The sequence below is a fragment of the Poecilia formosa genome, unplaced genomic scaffold, assembly GCF_000485575.1.
Source record: "Poecilia formosa unplaced genomic scaffold, Poecilia_formosa-5.1.2 Scaffold70, whole genome shotgun sequence".
Classification (NCBI taxonomy): domain Eukaryota; kingdom Metazoa; phylum Chordata; class Actinopteri; order Cyprinodontiformes; family Poeciliidae; genus Poecilia; species Poecilia formosa.
Genome location: NW_006800009.1, coordinates 741539 through 763318, shown reverse-complemented (window position 1 = coordinate 763318; position 21780 = coordinate 741539). Strand labels below are relative to the sequence as shown.

At 39.1% G+C, this 21780-nt stretch overlaps 1 protein-coding gene across 3 annotated transcripts in view; it reads right to left on the bottom strand.

Annotated features, from left to right (window-relative positions):
* Positions 1–21780, bottom strand: part of sytl5 (synaptotagmin-like 5) — a 45870-nt gene that overhangs the window by 15662 nt on the left and 8428 nt on the right. For all 3 annotated transcript variants that reach the window (XM_007555393.2, XM_007555394.2, XM_016673095.1), the window contains exons 2-6: positions 8105–8437; positions 7808–8023; positions 4737–4849; positions 4489–4606; positions 677–811 (exon numbers count right to left, since the gene is read on the bottom strand). In XM_007555393.2, coding sequence (XP_007555455.1) covers positions 677–811; positions 4489–4606; positions 4737–4849; positions 7808–8023; positions 8105–8232 — 710 coding nt within the window. In that variant the 5' untranslated portion in view covers positions 8233–8437. The remainder of the gene's footprint in view (positions 1–676; positions 812–4488; positions 4607–4736; positions 4850–7807; positions 8024–8104; positions 8438–21780) is intronic.

The following is a 21780-nucleotide window of genomic DNA, read 5'->3' as shown; positions in this document are numbered from 1 at the left end:
ACGTGCATGTTTACGATGGGCGTATGTAAACTTCTGACCTGCACTGTCACAAATGGAGCTCCACAAACACAAAACAAAAACATTTCTATTCAATTCTAACACTATAAGTTAATATTTTTTGTATAAGAGGATTTAAATGTGATGTTTGTCGGTACCTCTCAGAAACATGCTTTCCTGTCTTCTTTTTTTTTTTTTTTAAATAATCTTCTCGTCTGATTGCTAATTGCTCTCCTGCAGTTTGTATTTTATCAGGACTGATGCAGAGCAGCGGCCTCGGTCAGATCAGGGCACCGAAACGGACCGATGAGAAAACGGTTAGGAAGGATTTCAGCCTTTTTAAATCCTATTTTTATAAGAAAGATTTAAATATTCAAGATCAAACCGCAGTCCTCAGTCCATTAAACAGAAAGCTCAATGCCAGTTATTCTTTGAAGATGCCTCATCTTTTAAAGTACAATCAGACTGACGTGTCCGGTACCAACGATATAAAGAAACTCTTTTTTTAAAATGTAAAATTCCCATGAAACCACCTTTAATCGATCTCTCCTAAAATCACACATCGTCTAGGCCTCTGATGTTATCACTTAGAAATATACACTTAATGCTGATAGAGCTTCAGAATCACATATTTGTTTAGTTTTGTTTATGTAAATTATGTATTTCTTGTGTGTGTCACCTGTTTGAATGCTGACTCTGAGCAGAACGAACGCTTTGAGTATCTCCATCTGAAGACGACTTCGTGCTGACGCTGTCGACTCCGTTCCCTGGTTTCGGGGTGGCGCGGCTGCCTTTCTTACCCATCTTCATCCGTCTACACACACACACACACACACACACACACACACACACACACACACACACACACACACACACAGACATGGAGGTTGTTATCTGCTGTGCGAAAGAAGCAGATCTAACTAGTGTCCATTACCTCACTGTCATTACTGTCTCCACTTTATTACACTGATTTGTGGATTCCCCAGAGGAAATACATTGTATATAAAGTGTCATTTCTATCACATTACAATTATTGTTCCATCTACTTACAGACATGAGGTGGTTTTATCAGCATTCAGAAGGATTTGGCAAGACTTTTACAGACATGGCAGACGTAGAGCCATCAGACTCATCAGCTACAAATGACAACCATAAAATTCAAGTAACTCATCAAATATACAGAAGATAATTTCTTCTAACTATGGAAATTCTCAGCATCATAACGTGGCTCACTGAAGCTTCACCTGCTGGTTGGACTTGAATTAAAATAAGTCTTAGCATAAAAATCTTCAGGTTTGTTAGGATTTATCTCCATGTTTTTTCTTTGCTCGTCTTGCCGACTGGTTTCTTTCTATTGGTGTCGTTTTCGTCTTTGAAACTTAAAGAGATGATTTTCATGTTTGCTTCTCGCCTACTTTCCCCCCCCTCTGTTGTTGATCGTTTTTAGATGTATATTGTGCCTCAATTTGCTTTTCATCTGGTTGCATCCAGAGAGCTGTTTTCATCTAAAGACGCTTGTGATCCGACTCAGAGAGAAGATTTTTTTTTTAGTTATTAAACTGGGGGATTGGAAACAGTGCCGCAGCAGCCAGTGGCAAACTCTTTTATATTTTCTTGCCTCCCACAACGCTGTCCCTAATCAAACAGTCCTACAGAGATCAGATTTTATACCAAATGGATTTAAAAACGAAGATTTTTCTTTCTTTCTCGTCATGGCGCCTGTTTTGTTGCTAGAGGGTTAAACATTTACTGAATCTGTTATTCTGCATGACATGCTATGTTATGTTATGAAATGTTGCTACGCTGCTCTACATGATGCCATGCTGTGACATTCCATGTAATGTTATTTTATACAGTGATGTGCTATGCTACGTGATGCAATGTGATATTATTTCATGGCTTTCTGTGGTAAACAACGTTATTTTATGTTCCAGTTTTGAAATCCCAGCCTGGGGAGTTTTCATATCCATGCATGTTCAAAATAAGCATATTCTGGGTTAATTGATGTGCTCTATTTTTTCCTCAACTGCAATTATTTTGGTTTTCATGATTGTTTGACTTGTTCAAAGTGACCAATGGCTACTGGGGACACCGGGCTCCATGACTCTGTCAGGATAAACTGCTAGAGACAGAGGATGGATGTCATGCTGTTTATATTTAACTTACATCAAGTGCAATTTGTCTTCTAAACACTTTGTATCACATCCTATGATCATCGTTTGTGGTTCTGAACTCTGTTTCAGCCAGTTATCACCCATGAAATATGCTCAAATAAAAATAACCCTAAACAATCTCCTCCTGGCAGATAACCAGGAGTCAGAAAACCACCGTTCCTTACGTTGCACTGAGAGTGGAATATTAAAAAAATGCATTAAAGTTGTCAGCTCTCAAAGCAGGTATAAAACATTTCCTGTGGCAGACAGTTTCATTTCAGGAGAGAAAAAGTTGAATATGAAACTACAAATGTGCAAAACAATCAGCGCGTTTTTTTTTTTTTTTTTTTATTGTGTTGTGTTACACATTTATTATATCATGTTCCACTTTATAAAATTCAAACTTTGGCTCGGTTTATCTGAAATTCTTTGACTTCTGGAAAAGTTCACGTTAGAGTACGAATGAAAACACAGCTGCTCCAGGCAACAAGCAGGTTCATTATAACAAAAAACAAATATGTCAAAGTGGGCTACTTCTAAACTGCAAATATCTGATAAAAAAAAAAAAAATCTCTTTGTTTCTGAGAATAACTAAAGCTCAGTGCAAAGTTCTTTGCCGTCCAAACTTTTATGATTAAGCAGATCTGTTTCATGCTGGTACCGTTTTGCGCCTTCAGAGACCACCAGACTGCAGTCGAGATGAGAAGTGATCACAGCTGGCAGAATCCAATTAATGTTTCTTTGCTTCAGGAAATGTATTTTAAAATACATTCCAGGTCTCTGACAAATCAAATAAATGTCCATTTGGTCATTTCAAAGGATCTTAGATTAAAGCGTGCACTCAGCTCAAAGAGCAGTTGATTAGATTTGAGGTTATATTATCCTGTCTGCATGTTTCCTACAATGTGTGGCAAAAGGAAAGGGGGGGGGGAAACAGAAATAGAATAATCAGAGACTTTTGTATTTATTGGTTCATCTGTAGCTGATAGTGACTCACATTGACCACGTCATCGGTATAGGCTAATACTGCGCATTGTCACAACACTTATTTCCTGCCATAGCTACATTGATTTTCTCCTCCATGTTTTTATGTCGACGATGGGAGGCTGCAGGAAGTCTTCTCAGACACATTGAAAAGAATTTCAATGCGGCGAAGGCCTGGACTCCATCACGGCTGTTTTTCGTGTGAAAATGCGTCGTGAGCCCTTCGGATACGATCGTAACCCGTGTATTGGCATTTTACTTGATCTGAATCCTCCAAGAAGGAGATTCTAGATAAATTCATTCACGTAGAATAAATGTAAGGTTTTCATTTTTCCAGTATCTTATTTGTGGTAGACAGATGTCAGCAATGTCAGATTAAAGAACCAGCAAAAAGAAGCTGATGGGAGAATGAAGCCAGTTAATTATCAAAGATTACCTGACCATTTTGAGCTGAGCTGCTGCCTCCTCTTTTCTATTCTGGATGTGAATTTCAGTGAATAAGACGTATGCATGGCGGCTTCCTCGTCATTACAATGGCTGCTGTTGGTTTTATTTGCTTCTCTTTTGTTGAATTGAGAACCATCAGAGCTCAAAGGTTTTATTACAGCCTGGTTGATATTCTTGCAGCTATAGTCCCTTTTATGATACACTAGACTAGACTTGTTATGGTGCGATTTGGATGTGGTCAGAACTTGGACAAACTAAAATGATCCTATTTGGACCTTCACCTGTGTAATAGATCTTCTGGTTTCAAAGGTCAGCTCATGTCTTGCTTTACTGGTTTTACTTTAATCTATAACATTTAGTAAGCAGGAGTATTTATTCTGAATTTTGCTTAAAATTAATTACAAATGCAGTTTTGCTGCAATTTTAAATACACTTTATATTGATTTTTGATCAAAATTGTATCTACTATACGTGATTGCTGTCTTTTTTTAAATTAAAAATGAACTTTCAGACCAGATGTTTGAATTTATTGTAGACTTTAATACATTATGCAAAGCAGCGTGTTGCCCCCAGTGTGTGAAAAGGTTCCTCATTTTAGCCATTTAGCAGATGGCAAGCAACTAGGCGGCAGCAGCAAGATCCCTGGAAGAGCAGTTTGGTATTATTCAACGTTATCTACTGAAACCCCTGTTTGAAATAGAAAAAGAAAAACATTGTCTCGTAAAAATGACAGGATGTAAATATACTCAACATTGCTTGAACTCCTAGGGAAGTTTAAGCTTGAATCTTTTTTCATAAATTGAGGAAATTTGCTCAGACTTGCTGTTTTTTTCTCAACTCTTCAAGTTTAAAATACTGACTGCTCATAACTCCAGCCTCCACACAACTCTTTGTGCCGTTTTCTCACCCTTTCTTTCTGGCACCATCCATGATGTTGCGCACTGCACTTCTGTTGGATTTTGGAGTGTCTGGTTTCTCTAGATCAGAGGACGCTGACAGGTTTTCTGTTGACTTTTTTTCTGCACCTTGTGACCAAAAACATTACTAATTAATAAAATCTGCACACGCCCAGCAATCGTACAGCACACAGAAGTCTTTTTGGTCATAGTTATGGTTTTATGGCGCTATCGTTCAGACGTTAGCAACCAGACTGACTTGGTGGGGCGCTCAGGATGGTCTGCTTGATGACGTCACTGCTCAGCGCTTTCTGCTCAAAGCGCCTGGACCGTTCCTCCAGGAACCACTCTCCAGTCACCACCTTCAGCTCCCTGTTGTAAAAACACACAATCCAAGACACAAAGACCAGCGGGTGAGAGCCGAGCAAAGGGTTTTCTCCTTCAGAATGGGCTCAGTGTAATCAGGCACTGCCAAATTATTAGTTTTTAAGTATACTGCTCAAAAAAATAAAGGGAACATTTCACTTTAATTTTGTGTGTTGCTCCAAATCCAGGCCTCCATTGGTTAATAAATTTGATTTCCATTGATGATTTTTGTGTGATTTTGTTGTCAGCACATTCAACTTTGTACAGAACAAAGTATTCAATGAGAATATTTCATTCATTCAGATCTAGGATGTGTTATTTGAGTGTTCCCTTTATTTTTTTGGGCAGTGTATATGGTTCCGAGACCAAGAACAAAAATGTAAAATATAAAATGCAAAATTTGGACAGAGTGTGAATTTTTTTGCTTCAAAAACTAAAACATAGCATTATTAAATCTAAAAACAAAAATAAAGAGAAAAGGATTGGTGAAAAAAAGATATTTATAATCTTTAATCTTTATTTTTATGTCAATTTCATGACAGTTTTTATTAACATGTCGATTTAGCAAACATTAGTTCAGTTATTGAAATGATGTACAACTAAAGAAGTCTAAAACAAACTGAGTATAAGAATCTATGTTATGGTGAAGCTGAAATTAAGGTCGTTAAAACTAGTAAACATTTTTGAGACTGATGTCTTGATCCTGTTTCTACTGAAATACATAATCTGGCTAAAATCCCTGTGCAAAATGCATCATACTCAGCTGTTTTTTAAACCTAAAAACCATTTGATTTGCCTATCTGGTGTTAAAAAATGGCTGCTCCAACAATGAAGTCTGGTCACGGCGGCCCACGGTTGGTGGTTGTCACTGTGACGTATCACACTGTCCACATGCAGAGCATTAAGAGAAAGCTGCTGCCAGGGCAGATATGGAAAAAATCTATCATCATGAACAGAGTTCACTGAAGCACCAATAAATCTCTCCAAGTTTGACACAACCGGAGTAAGATGAACGAGACGGTGGTGAAACGTCAGCTGACCCACACTTTCAGAAATAAAAAGTGCAACAAAATGAAGCGGAAAGACTTTTAAAGTACAACAGACCAGATGGATATAAATAAAAAAAATGTAGCTGTGCTCACTCTGCTTTTCTTTTTTTTGGAGAATATTATTCGTTTTGGCTTCATCTTTGTCTATTTCAGATGAATCCTTTTAGAATCTGGAAAATACCAGATCTTATATTTACAGCCTCGTTTTCTTTAAGAGACTCTAACTGTAACTTCAAAAGACCCAAAATGAACAGGACGTTTGTCCTTTTCGTCTTCTGAGTCCTTGATAAAAATAAAAATAAAACATTCTATCATGATTGATGTTGAGTCCTGCATACAGAGATTTTAGTCATTAGGAACAGAAAAATATCTTTGCACTAAATAACATAAATTAACTGTTTGCATTTTATTTCAAGCTCCATTTAGCATCAGGGGAAATGTGGAGATTTATCCCCTCCCTCATGAGTAGGACATACATGCTCTGCTGATTTCACTAATGATACACGTGTTTTCTAGGATATTGAAAAAAACTAAATACACTCCCTGACAAACTGCAGCATTCAGAAGGAATAATCTAACATGAACGTGAATTGGTGCATTTGCAGATCAAGGCTGCATAATGTCTTTTAATTCATATGCAAAGAGCTGGAACACAGAGAAAAGCAACAGAGGACATAAATGGAGGTATTACAAATTAACAGATAATCAAACAATCATTTAAAACAGAGAGCGGAGGCCAGCAGACACAGAAGATGCGTCAGCGATGCAGTAGGTGACATTACCAGCACTTAATGAAGATAAATGGGGGCTGTTGCATTTTGGCAACCCTTCAGGCTGAGCGGCTATAATGTGACTGTGCAAAACGTGGGGAATACAGATTTAAAAACACAGGAACCAACAAGGCCTGAGATGTGTGGTGTAACCCGCAACATGCTGAGAGGAGTGAAGACGTGTTTTAATGATGCAAACTGAAAAACCTTTGGGCTGGAAAATAAATCAATTATTAATGTTAGAAATATTTTTCATCTTAGTAAAGGATTTTAAAAAACATTCAAATTTGTTAGATTTTCTTAAGTTGCATCTCTAACTTTGGGTTCCAAAAATGATTTTAAAAATGTAGCTTTTGTTGCAGGAGATGCATTTCTGATCCAGATCTGCTTCCTTGGAATTACAAACGCCAACACTCAACATTTAAATGTTTCTCTATCACAAAGCTGAGGGCTATTGGAGGCAAAAAATAAGACTATGATTTTTTTTATTTTTTATATGTTACACATATTTTTGAACAGTTGCTTGTGCCAGCATGTCAACAACACGTCAGACATGTGAAAAGTCTTGTGTTTTTGACCTTCCATACCTGGTGAAGCTCTCTGTAAATATTTACTCAACATTAGATCTGCAGAAACTTATAAATATAGGTTTGTTAAAGTGTTTTATTGAATATAAAAAAGATGCCTCCAATATATAATGCACTGACATACTGTAAATAGATCAAATTAAATACATCATCAGGAAAGATCTAAATGTCTCATTTGGCATTGTACAAGTTATTGTACTTATGAACTGTTCATAAAAACACAACACGTTTCACTTATTCTCAATTGAAAACCTACATTTTTGTCCAGCTAATTAGTACTTTAAGGTACACATGCATTTGGCACAACAACTATAAAACAACTAGCGATTGATGTCTATAAAAGTTTAGAAACTGTCAACATCTGATCAATGGTTGTTTTTTGGTTTGTAAGGATTTTTTTTCTTCTTTTTTTCAGAATTAAACACAGCACCATAATCCCCCGAGGCCCCGATTGACAAATTGATGCAGATGTAGGATCATTAATCAAAAAAAACACACACGTAGAGTCCATCCCTCCTCTCAGTTTCTGTTCTGCCTCTCTGCGGCTGACACACTTACGAAATCTTGGCGCAGACGTTGCATCTCCACTTGCGTGAGCCGGCGATCGTTCCGCGACAGTCGCTGCAAACGCGCAGCCGGCATTCATCGCAGAGTTCGCCACGGTCAAAGATCAGCCCCAGAGTTTTGAGGCAGCGAGCGCACTGCCGCTCCTCAGAGTCCTGAGGCCGGCGGGAACCTTTCCGCTTGATCTCCAGCAGGTCGTTTTTTAACTTTCTGCAAAGCAGACAGAGAAGAGAAGGAAATAAGCAGACAGAAGAGAGAAGTAAAGTAGGCTTTGGGCGTTAAAATCCTTACCGTATCCTTTTCTCCTCACGTTTCCGCAGCTTCTCGTCTTTCTGCAGCACCTTCAGGATCATTTCCCTTTCATGCTCCAGCAGAAAGGACAAATTTAAATCCTCGACAGCTTTCTCCATTTCTTCCATAGCCCAAATCAGCCCAGTGACTTTGTTTTGAAGAAAGACTCAGTGGGGACTACATTATACTCTTGGGCTCTATGATGCCCTGCAAACAATCGAGTGGCTCCTCTGCTGTTGGCATTGTCCAACTTCCGATTTACAAAGGTCCGGGCGCCGCACCAGCGTTTGCTCTTGAAGTCCAGAAGGAAACCTCTAAGACACGAATGAAATCCTGAAAAGATCAGAGAAACAAAGACATACATCATCAACAACTATCTATGGATTGGAGGTAAAAATCTCTGTTAACAATAATTAATAAATCCGTCTTTTGTCCAGTTCTAAAAACAAGAACAAAAGAGGAACTGATAGTAACTGGTAGATATCTGACAGCTCCACAGCGCCTCAACCACCAACCAATTAGACCTGGAGTACAGCGGCCATGTTTCTCTGCTTCCATTAGCAAAACCTCGACAGCATTTTCCTCTAAAAGCCATGACCAGACTTCTACGTGTTATCTGTACACCTGCATGCCGGTCGTTACAGCAGCTGGGCTTTTTTACCGACTGGAGGCCACAGCAAGGCTAGAGATGTCTCTCTAAGTGAACCGCCGCCAAGCACTCTGGTGTGAATTTACGTCAAAGTGTATCCGAGGCAACGGAGAGGCCTCCAGTCTTGTTTTTCAATTCAACAAAAGTATTCTCTCATCCTTCCAAGTCATTGATATCAGGTGTTATGGTCACTTCCCTAACACGTTTTTGCTTGGAAGACCGACTCTTCTAAATGCCGTAAAAACTGCATGTCTGCTTTCCACCCTCTGAAACATTCATCCAGATAATGGAAACACCGTCCAACACATTTTTTCTGCATGGAAAAGCTAACAGTCACCTTGATGTTGCATCTTTTATTCAGGGATTAAAGCTAAGAATCAAAGAGTCGGTTGCACAGCACATTTGTTTCAATGCAATAACATTTGGGGAAGCAGCGTAGCTGAACAATTAACCCTATGATGGATGTTTTCACTGTCTCAGCCAGCAATCATGATCACAGACGGTCCGCTGAGAGCGATAAAAAGCAGTAAAAATGTCCCTCCTTCATGTAGAGCGGGAATGGTGAGTGGCTTTGATTACTGCTGATGTCTCATCTCTGAGAAATAATGTGTCTTAAATCAGAAAACAAATCAACAATATTGTTTCTGGAGCAGCAGATCCTGATTAAATGAACAGATGGGAAAAATTTTGCAAAGGAAAAAAAATAACTAAATCGCCTTCTCCAACCATCAATAGCTCTTGAAACCAACAGAGTAAAGTGAGCAGCAGAACATTTATGGGGGGAGCGGGGGGGGGAATCCTGCCTGAGCCTGGGTAATTGAAGTTGAGGAATAAAAATTCAAAGGAGAACAAGTATCAGCATAAGCTCACACCAGCCTCCTCCACTCCTCATTCATCCTCTTTCTTCTCTCGCCTCTTCCCTTCACTTTACATGAATTAGCACTAATGAACCTGCATCATCAAAACTTCATTTGCAGCCAAAGGCACATCGTGAAATCAGTGATTATGAGCATTTTAAGCTGCTCTGCGCCCAATGAAGACATCTTTCTTTTGAAGCTCGCGGTGCTCGGCGAATAAAGAAAACAAGAGGGGTTTGAGAATCCTGCAGATCTGAATTTCATTACAGCTCCAAATTCAGACTATTGATAGACCGCACTCAGCTGAACTGCATGTAGCAAGTCATAAATGGATTACTTGAGCAAGCAAACATGATTATATCTAGGAGAAATGGGGGAATAATCAGACATTTTATTAAAAAGCCACAAAAGTTGAAAATGTTTGGACAAATAAAAAGAGAAAGTCTGAGCTTTCAGATACCTTTTACCCCCTTTGGTCTTTAATTATCTTGTTAGCGGTTTCCAGCCTAGAAAAGGTCAGGTAAATTAAATATCATTATTCAGACTCTTCAAACCTTTTTACCAGCAATCAGCAGCTGTGTGCTCATCCAAAGCAGCTCTCCAAGACTTTGAATATTAAAAGTTATGCCAGAAACCAAAAGGAGTCAATGACTGAGTGCAGAGCAAAGTGTTTAGGAGGGGTGAGAGGGGAAAACTTTCAGAGAAACTACTCTTTTTCTAATAGAAGAGTAATTTAAGCCATTTTTAATGTAAAAACTTATTGAGGGGAACAAAGAGCTGCATGGCTGCAAAAGCAATGATAGAGTTGCTATCAGATTGTTTCTTATCTTAGCATGAATGTTGTCACCAGTGCATGGATGAATTCAATGAAAAGTGAGCAAGCAATACAAAAAAGAGCATAAAAGTTGATAATGTAAAGATTATTTTGTAAATAAAACCATAAACCTGCAATAGTTTGACTCAAGGTAAGTAAACTGGTTTCCTCCCAGTCTCACCCAAACCTAAACGTAAGTGAAAACTCTCTCCATAAAATAACAACTCCACACCAGAAGCTCAATTTAGGTGGACTGGTTGACCATTCTGACTTGATGTTTTTCAGAAAAACTGTGTGAAAGACGGCCCAGGCCCTCATAACCCTGCAGCCATCAGGCCTTGCATCAGTACCCACAGGTGCACTGATGAATGCTTTACCACCAGGTTGATGTCATTTCCTGTCAGAACATCACAAACAACAAATGTACGCCTGACTGCATTTTCTGTCATTTGCACCGGGGCTCAGGATGGATGCATTAGGATATAATTTAGGATGTGATTGTACCAGTTTTCTGAATCACCAAGAGTTAAATTACAAATTCACATTTTTGTAGCATTTTGGGAAAAAAAAATAGGGAAATAGTTTTTGTATTATAAAACAAAACACTTGATTTATTACGATAAACTAAAGAGTCTTAAGATATTTTTTTTTATAGTAGGCACGGTTCAGTTGTTAGAATAAAGGTGTACCAATGTTTTAAAGAGTTTTAGAACATGTAAAATTGTCCACTGGGTTTAAAATCTTATTTATAAAATCTCAAAACAAATAGACGAAGTGACCAGGTGATTCTGCAAGCTTCAAATAGCAGGCTGGCTACAGGAGCAGATAGTCTGACTTCAAACCAAGATAATATCAGCTTGCTCCAAAACACACACTGAGAAATCGGTTTATAAATTAGACTCAAGATTATTTTCAGCCTAATCTGCCTTGACCTGTCACAGGAAGATCGAATGCCCTGAAGTAGCGCTAACATTGTGGGCTAGCAACAGCTCTTCCTGTGTTACTATGAGGATTCAAAGCTGTTTTTACTATTTAAAATGTGGTGCATTTTAATATGACGTGAGAGAAACCACAGAGAGGAAGTATAAACTTATCATAGTTTGTTTGAACTACTGGGACATTTCAGCTGTTGATTTAGGCTTCAAGAGAGCAAGAGAGAGCAAGACTTAACGTTGGTGACGAGAGGCTGAGCAGAGTTGCTCTGTTTCCTCCTGCTGAGTTTTAAACATCTGTCTACATGGACCATGCTAATTTTGGAAATGTTGGCAGGTTTTTATAAATCTCAAAGTTAAAGTAAAGGTTAACATTCCCTGCTATGTTAGTTTTGCTAACCACATTAATCACTAAAATAGGATACGAAAGGAAGCTCTCTCGTTATGTTGATGTTAACAGATCACAACAGGATGTCAGAAAACTTCTGTTTATATCATACGATCTTCTTGTTCTTAAGGAGGAACCAAAATCAACAATGCCTGTTTTCAGAAAATAAAAGAATAACAAAAATAGTCAATCAGAAATCGCATCAATGCTTATGTTACACTTTAAAGAGCAGAATGACAAAATGTGTCATATTCTACAGAAATAAATGGGGTTTATATTTGGTCATTTGCAAGGGACAAATACAGTCAACGGTGCATCTTTTGTATTTTATAAAGTTGATTTTGTAACATAAACTTGGATAAAGTACTTTGTATATGAAGAGAGCAGAGTAGTGGTTACTTTCATAGCTGTCTAAACGTTTCGAAAGTATTATAGATATTTTTATTAGAACTGTAATAATATATTATTTTATTAGCAGTATTGATTTTAGCCTTTTTGTTTTAAATAAAAAGTTTTCTAACATATTGAACCATTTCCATGTCATACTTTGTATTATTGTTAGGTTGTCTGTAGATGTTTTTAGAAATGTATCTCTGTGAGTTTTAAAGCTTTTTTGTTTGTTTGTTCGTTTATATCTTGGCAGGTAATCCAAAGCACCACAGCTAATAAAGTTTGTTATGAATATTTAAAGCAGGAAGCAAAAACAAATACCTAGACAAACACACGTCACCTCAGCCTGCTGAGCCAGACGATTCTCCCGATACATGACAAACGCTCCGTAAACTCTGCCAATAAAGAGAAACTAATATTTATCTGAGCTTTTCTCATATTACAGAGGAGCTGTGTCTCTGTGTGTGTAGGTGTGTGTGTGTCTGTGCACAGGGGTGTTGTCCTGATGGTGCCCTCCCTAAGAACACGACACACATCCCCTGGTGCTGCTTGCTCTGCCCTGAGTAAACACGAGTTTGCTGCAAAACCTCCCAGACGAGGAAACACACTTTCTCCTTAGCTCTGCACCAAACGACGCGGACTCTCAGCTTTTTAAACATCCTGGTTTCCACCTGTTAATCATAATCTACGCTGTTTTGGGATGTATTGGTTAAATTGCTGCTGATCTGTGTTTGTAGCATCTGTCCGTGGGGCCAGAAAGCCGACTTGTTGGTGTTTTGTAACTTTTGCCAGCTGTCAGTGTGGCGTTTTCTGCAGGTGGCCGAGCTCACAGGCAGCAGAATCAATCTGCCAAGCAAGGACCACAGGTGAGCCGCAGACAGCTGGTCTTTGCTCGGCAGTAAAGCAAAGCAGGAATGAGTGAAAAATGAGCAAGAGGTACGTCGAAAACAGTCTGCAACGGCTGAAGAGAGAGAGAGGAAAAAAATGTAACCTTGCAGTTGAACCTCAAGGTGACGCGATGCTCCCTGAACATTTTGTCAACATTATCCCCAAACTGCTCAGCCACCCTGAGCCGAGACGATGGGTTTGTTTCCCCTCCTCATTGTTCGTGATTCGCCCACCAGAGCGTTTTGGCTCTGAACTGAAAACGCTCTCATGTTCTCTGAGGGATAAGCCTGTTGATTTTTAATACATTTTTCATTGTTGCCAAATCCTCCCCAAAGACCAAAAACAACAACGAACTGATCCTCCCAACATGTGTTGCCTTTGTAGCCAAATCCGGCCTTCCTGTAACTTATCTCTCCACCTTTAGCATCACGATTGTTTTATTCACGATGATGAATATCAGCAATGCAGTAAAAAAATAAATAAATAAGAGCCCAGAAATGTTCAGATTAATCTGTTTGAGAAATATTTTAACACAGATCATTAAATTTGAAAATTGTAGTTGTTTTCATCTTTTTTCTGTGCAATATGTGTTTTCCCCCCCGGGCCACGTTGGTTTGCTTGTCCCTGCTGCCGTGATAAAAAAAAACAACAAACATCTGTTCTCTCAAGGTGTTTGTTGTTTTATCCTTTTTTTTTTTCCCCAGCAAATGTGTGCGGCTCTCGGGGATAAAGTTTGCCACAAGCTGGAAGTTTTGTCAACATTGGCAGGACATTATGGAGGCAATTAAGCACAAAATGTAAACATGACACTATTTTACTCGCCATGTGCCGATGCATCGAGGCAAGCTGAAAATGAGGCAGGGGAGAGAAAATATTAAACAGACGTTACGGCGGCGTGTGAATTTCCAATTCACTGAATGTGAACAACAAAACACCATGAAGTCGACTTTGTGGTAAATTACATGAGAATAATCATCAAGAACTCAAAGGATCTATTAACAAATGCAATCTCCAACACATTTCACAGCTGTTCTGGAGATCTTATTAGCTACACTAAAACAGAAAAGCTTAGTTTGATATGTAACGTGAGAGTGAGGTAAAAAGGTTATGTTTCTTTTAGACGGTGTATGTAAATAACTGGTTTCCTCTTAGCCTTCCTTCTTCTTGTATTCTGCTCCAGCAATTCTTGAAAATAAAATGCATTTCCAGGTCTGCAAGGTAGATTTAGATATATATAAATATTTTATGTTTAAAGCCAGAAACTGTAATTGTCCTTGAGAGTTATACACAAACAAAGTTTATTTTACTTTTACCATGAAAACATGCTAAATTAAAAACCCCTCTAATGCTACAAATAACAAGCAGGAATCAGAAAGTCTATCTCATTAACCACACGCCTTCAGCCCAGATTCATTATTAAACTATGTGTATAGTGAAGTTTTATTTGGTCTGAATAGGTAAAAAAAACAAACAAAAAAAACATTTTTCTCTGCAAATGTGTCAAGAAAACAAGTAGATTTTTCATTTGTGGTCACTGTTTACAGCACACTTGCAAGATTGAGACATTAGATGCTGCGTAAGTAGTTTTATGAGAAAATGTAGGTCATGCTGAATCCTTGTGCTGAAATTTTTATTCCTCCTTCAGCTCCGGCCTTGTTGTTGCTGCAAAAATGATTCCAGGTTGTTTAGCCTTAGAGACAATGCACATGAATCAAACCGTGGCTCAATGGCTGTGAATTAGAGGGTTGCTTTTCTCTGTGAGAGGTTAAAGATTTTCTCCTAAATGTCTCCAGCCACAACAGGTTTCAACTAGATTAAATAGATCACAGTTCACACAGAAATGCATCTGAAAAACAGGGGAAACAAGGCTGGCAAACATTACACAGTTTCACTATTTCCTACAGCTGCACTGTCTGAAAGTGATCGTTAGCAATGTTACATTTCAAAGGATGGCCCCTAATTTACAGTGTGATTCACTGGATGCTGAATCATTAATGCAACATACAGATAAGTGTGATCGCGAGCGGCAGAACGCGTCTCTTAAGACCATTAAACAGCGAGCATTTTCAGCTTTCTTTAGTCAGAGCACAAGGTTTTCCACACATACAGACAATGGACTGGCTCTTAGGGTAGGAAACGTTAATTATTCATCCACAGGTCAATATCAACACACTTCACAGCTACTTACACGCATATCAAGCCAAACACTGGAGAATACATCACAGATCTTTACATCCTGCTTTAACAACTATGCCTTTAATCACCAGCAATAAAACATCTATCGTTGCTGTTCAACGCACTTTTGATTGGATTAGCACTGACTTTATTTTATTGTTTTTCATTTAGCATTTATTTAACCAGGTTTGTCCTGCTGAGATCAGATTTCTGTTTTACAAGGGAGAGACAGGCAACATCGTTACATTAAAAACAAAAAAATACATACATTAAAATGTGTATTTATCATTCAAGCCAAATATAAGCACTAACATTATCAATAAAAATTATTGAAGCAGCAATCTTTCGTAGCAATGACTCACCAGACAACAAATGGGTGGAAAGCTTAAGCATAAACTCTCCAAGAACAAACATTAACTATTTTACGGGCTGCATAAAGCAGTGCATAATAGCTGCATTTAGTCATATTTTCTAACAAGCTGATATTAAATCAGCAATAAAGGACCAAAATAACGACCTCAGACATGCTGTCAATATTTGAAGTTTGCAAACATTATAAGTTTGAGATATTATTTTCATGAAAAACCACAACCGTTATCACAATATTTTTTTTTCCAACATCAATAAACTATAAGATAACTCCAAATATGTATCTAGTCCCCAAACTAAGCAGCAAAGAGAGGAAAAAGAGTTTAAATTGTTTCCATTTCAACACATTTGGAAGAATTGCTTGAGACAAACGTGCACAGATTCAGGTCTGTCTGAGAATGTGAACGTTTCAAGGGAATCTAGGCATCTTAAAACATGACTTCATCTCGCTTCCCAATTTTAAATGCTTCTGTTTATTCACTGGCACGTCCTGGCCTGTTCATAACAGCTGTCTGCAGCATCCAGTTAAATATTAATGGGAGCAGTGACCCGCAAAGAAAAAAAAAAACAAACAGAACTGAAAACAGATCCATTTCTGCTGCAATGAATAAACTTCTTTGGTAATAATGTCAGATTTTCATGTCCCCTCCCCCCACAATGCATTCTGCTTTGTGGGGGGATGCAAAGAAGCACCGAGCTCTTCAGACTGACTTCTGGACATAAAATGCAGAGTCAGGCTCGTCTAATTTGCCAGCGGAGCCTCGAGAAGACAAGTGTTCTCTCAAAGGCAGTGAGAAGAAAAACAAGCCTCATGCTGTGAGGAGCCTGAAAGAGATCACGTTCAGAAATGCTTTCTGGCTGCTTATCTCGATTTAAAGGAAACAAGACCAATAAGATTTATCCTGCTATCTCTGCAGCGTCTCTCTCTCTCTCTCTCTCTCTCTCTCCTTCTCTCTCTGTCTCTCTGCATGTTGTTCACTTCCTGTGACTGGAACTGGAGCCGTATAGTTCCAGCTAGGTGAAGTCAATCGGCAAAGCACCATCTCTGCAGAAAGCTGAAGACGACGAGACGTCTCACACCGGCGGGCGCTGAAATTCACCGGAAGACCTCCTTCCTCCATTTTCCGTCTTACTGGATGCGACGTGTTTGTCCAGCTGAGAAAAAGTATTCCTGCCTTTCATTTAACCGTATCTCACTGCTTCGCTCTCCTGCTTTGTCTGGACTTGACAGATTCACACAAGCGCACAAGCGCTTCACCTCGCGGCAGATAGCATATCTGCGCCGCTGACCTGTCAGGCACACACTGTTCATGTCGCTGCCAATCGTCGCTCTTCCTCATCCTCTGAACTCCCCTGCATGTCAATGACTCTGTACACACACTGCACTGTCAATCAGAATCCAATTAGAAACCTTAATTACTCGCCTGTCTTACAGGTAATGAAGCGGCGTTAGACGTTAATATGAGTAACTCACCTGCGCCGAGGCCGATACTTGGCATAGCGGTGATTGGCATTCTCTCCCTGCCAGATTTGGCCTTTTGTCTCTAATTACAAGACTGTGAGGAGGAGGAAGAGGAGGAGGAGGAGGGCGAAGACGCCACATTGCAGCAGGAAGAATTAAAGGAGGTGCAAAACAGAACCCAGGTAGAGCTTCAAGTCCAGAGATGGAGGTTTACGGTGTCATCTCCACACCCCATAAAAGGCAGTAAGCGCTGCTTTATGTACCAGAAATCATCAGAGCCAGCAGAGTGTTTCTAAAACGCGTGGCCACCTGGGAAAAGTTGAGAGCACAGAAAGAAAAGGTTCAAACTATATATATTTTTTTATTTAGGTGTGCTGAAGCAGAAAAAAGTCGAACTCGTGCTCTGCTGTGCATCTGGGGATTATGGCTCTGACATAAAGTAGTGACTCGAATGCAGACACATGTCTTAAAACAAGAAGTAAAATGGTCCTCTGACAGCTAACAGTGGATTTTTATCTAACAATTCAATTCAACTTAATTCAACTTAGAAAACAAGTATTTTTCTGACTAAATCAGCAATTAGATTAAATAGTCAAAGTGACGACTATTGTTTCAAGTGATGGGAGTAAATGTGTTTGATTTTAAAATGATTATCTATCTATTTATCCATCCATCCATCCATCCATCCATCCATCCATCCAACCATCCATCCATCCATCCTGCCTGCTGGACTGAGAGCATGCACGGTCAAACATACATGCCGAGTACAAAAACAGCAAACACGTTGGCTATCGACTACGTGGAGCAATAAGGGCCAGTTCTAATTTCAGTGGATTGCATCAACAGCAGCCCTGCTGTAAGAGAATGGAGTTCCTTTCAGATTATTATTTTCCCAGCTCCCAGGCCTCTTTTGTTAATGGCATGTTCGTGACGGGCAACGACTAACAATTAAAACGCTGTCCTCACAGCTATTGAACCCGTGTGTCACCGTCGCTGCAGCATTACAACTCTCGCCGGAGCGCTCGTCAGTAACGACCTATCCAGCCTCCGGGCCTCTGCTCTCTTCTGTCGGGCCAAATGGAGCAGAAAATAAGAAAAGCAAACCGACATTTTCAGAAGCTCTAAATAACGTATCCAAACATGACCTTTCAGCTGTCCTCTCTCTTTCTCTCTCTCTCCTCTTTTCTTCTTTAACCTTTACTTTGCTGAGTTCTGCTTGCTGCATCTGCTGGTGGGATTTCAGCCTCTAATTAAGGGGAAAATTACAAAAAAACAAAGTGCTTCTCTTCATCCAAGCAAACAAGAGAGTGCAGTGATACGAAATAAATGCGTGTTTATTTCATTGCGTACGAGTGAAAGAATAAAGGACCAGCAACAAGAGAAAGCCCACCTGAACTCCAGGACGACATTTGGAAAGGTACTCAGTAATAACCAGAACAAAGAGCTGCGCTGTAAAAGCCTCAGTTTAAATTATTTACCTTAAAACAAAGCAGTATGTGAAAGCAATGCTAAACAAAGACAAAGCAGTATTTTTGGTCTTTCTTTCTGCCCCGGATCGCTGTTGCATGAAGCTAACGCTTTCCTGAATACACTTGAAATGTTAATGGGTGCTTTGAAATGAAATTGCTTCGGCATTATGAAACAGAATCATGTTAACAAATATCCAAAGCCCCTTATTGGAGCTGAAGCTTTAGCCTTAATCAATCTTTTTTGTTTTTTATTTATTATTTATGGCACATTGAAGCATATAAAAGAAATCTAAAATAGAAAAAAAATATATTTAAGGTGTAATATTCTAAGAAGCTTTTCACATTTCAACAACAAAATAAAGGTTTTTGTTCGTTGTGTTTTTTCTTTCATCGATTCTGCTTTTCATCTTAATCCACCATGTGAGTTGTGGGTCAAGCTGTAGAAACCATGTTAACCGTATTTCACCAAGATTATTTAGTTTTATAGAGTTTCCATTGGAGAAGTGGATCAACACACACGCACGCACGCACACACACTCACACACACACACACGCACGCACGCACACACACTCACACACACACACACACACATCTGCCGCTTCAAGCTGACTTCCTGAATGCAGCTTGCGATTATGTTTGTAAACACGGCCTGACATTTTAACATTATCATCTGGTAATAATGACTTTTTATGAAAAAAAAAACAAAACAAACAAAAAAAAAAACCTGTAGCTTCAGTTTCCAGCAGACAATTTATTAACAAGATCTTTTACAACGGGCAACACACTAAACTACTTTTATAAGAACCAGTGAGGAAGGTTATTTGCCAACGGTAATTACTTCAGAACTAAACAAAAGAATGATTTCTAACTTCAAAATGAAGGCTGGGTACAGCCAGTGCTCGTCAGCGTACAACACGATGACTATCTTATTTCAATTCTGGTGTGCAGCCGCCTTGATAAATCTGCTTGTTTGTGTTTATTTAATTAATTAAGAAGAGGGGGAGGTCTCCTTCTGGCCGAGGCAGAGACGCCGAGGACGAGTGTTGACCTTTCCACCTCCAGTCTCCAGTAATCAGCGCTTCCCGAGTCTGAAACCGGCCAATTTGTTCTGCCAAAACAGAGTCCAGCCTGGAAGCCGCAGTCTGCTGCTGGCTCCACACGCCGGGATCTGAGCGTAAACTGTCAGATGGATCAAGCGTCGGAAATCTGTTTTGTAGGGAAACAAGTATCTTCAGCCAACTCAACTCTACAAACGCAGCTTTTTTAGAAATTTGGGATTTTCGAAATGTGTTTCATCGCAAGCATTTTTAATAAAATGCCTAGTATCATCCAGTCGGATATTTTTTGTTCTTTTTTGCTGCTTTTAAAAAAACAAAAAAAACAACAACAGATAAGAGCTTCAGATATCGAGGCGGGATGTTATTAACCTAGATTTAGTCGTAGCCTCGACTGCAGCTGCTGAGGCTTCACTGCCAGAGAAGAAGACCTTCGGGTTGCATTCAGCTCCCTCTTCTTTCACTAACACGACTGAATATTTCATAACTCCAGCTCCGCCACAATGAGCGGCTCTCCTGAAACAACAGCAGGCTAACGGAGTAAAGTCAGAAATGCTGGCATTAATCACAGAGGACTGACTGAACGGTGTGTGAAATTTTTATTTTATTTTATTCAGCAGCATGCAGAAACATGGAGGACACACTGAAGCCTCCGAATGAAGATTATTAAGTGAAATCAAACTGAGAGCACATGTTTCCTGTTTTAATCATTTTACTTCCCAACTAGACTCTTTTTTTTTTATTTTTTAGGTTTGTTTAATTTTAATTTTAGAGTCTCGGTTCTGTGTGGTTACCTTCAGAGTAAACTATTCCATAACAGCCTGAATATGAGGTCAAACAACTGCAGCTATGAAATAATCAAAAGGCGGTGAGCAACATTTAGAGGCTTGACTGTTTTGACAGAAAGGGCATCGTGATTTGTGTTTCATCAAAACCAGACACAATTACTGAATCCTCATGTAAGAAAGGAAAGAAAAAAAAATCTAAAGTTCAGAGCTGCTCCAGGATTTCTAATTAGCTCTTGGTACATTTGTCACAAAGATACGTATGAAAAGTTACCGAGCCTTCGCTCAGCTCGTGATTTCGTTATTTGTAGATGCTGATGTTCTGAAAAAGGACTTAAAAGTTGTCGGGTTGTGAAATATCCTGTTATTAAAGCATGCAAGCTACAAGAAGTGAGAACAAAAGAGCGGGGCTGCGGAGAGGAAGCGACTGCAGCTAAAACCTGATCTCAGGGCCTGATTTCTATTTGGGTTTTTAAAGTGGTTCCAATGTTGAACCAGGCTGAGCCACATTCAGCTTTTTTCTGTGAAAGAAGCCAACATGCTGCCACAAAACAAATCTCATTTTCAAAAACTTCACAATCATACTAATTATACAGGAACGGATTTCCATTTCCATTGCAGGAGTTTACAAAAAGGCTTTTCAAATCAAGCTAAAACTCTCACATTATTTTCATATAATGTTGGGAATTCACAAGGACTGACAACAGATGGTGAGAATAGTAAAAAAAAAATCAACTGGGATTGACACAAAGAAGCAACTTTTAGGGTCATTTGGTGGTTCTATGAAGCACTATGACGGATTAATTATTTTCAGTCGAGTCTGATGGAGATACAAACAGTCAAAACGAGAGATCTTACATAACTGAGCCAGTTAATGACTAAAACATGATGGATACTAACATGGATGCTGAGGCCGAAGCAAACAGTATAAGGCCAATGACGCTCTTCACATATTTCACTGGTTTGAATCTGTTTTCCTTTTTAAAGTTTATTATTTAATTAATTTCCATGCGTGTTTGCTACATAGCTAAATATTTGACATCTCCAAGCAGCAGTCATATACAGACCAAATGTAGTAAACATTAGGCACTCTACAAAGTAAAACTAAATTAAATTTGTGGCTTGTATGTGTGTGTGACTGAATCAGGTGCTCAATTCTAGATTTCCCTTATCCAGTCGTTACAATTTAATTTGTTCTTTCTGTTGGAAATAAAAACGTATAGCTTCAGCTTTCGACTGACTGAAACGTTGGCGAGCGAAGTGGTGGAGCTGTGACGAGGCTTTGACTGGACCCCTTATCAGTCTGTCTCCTTGACAGTAAATAGATGGAGAAATGAAAGAGTTTTGCAGATCCCTGAAGGATACAAAGCTGGGGCTTGAAAAGTTTAAATCCGATCATTTTAATTCGCCCTGATCATCTTCAAATTCATCTCCATGCTGAA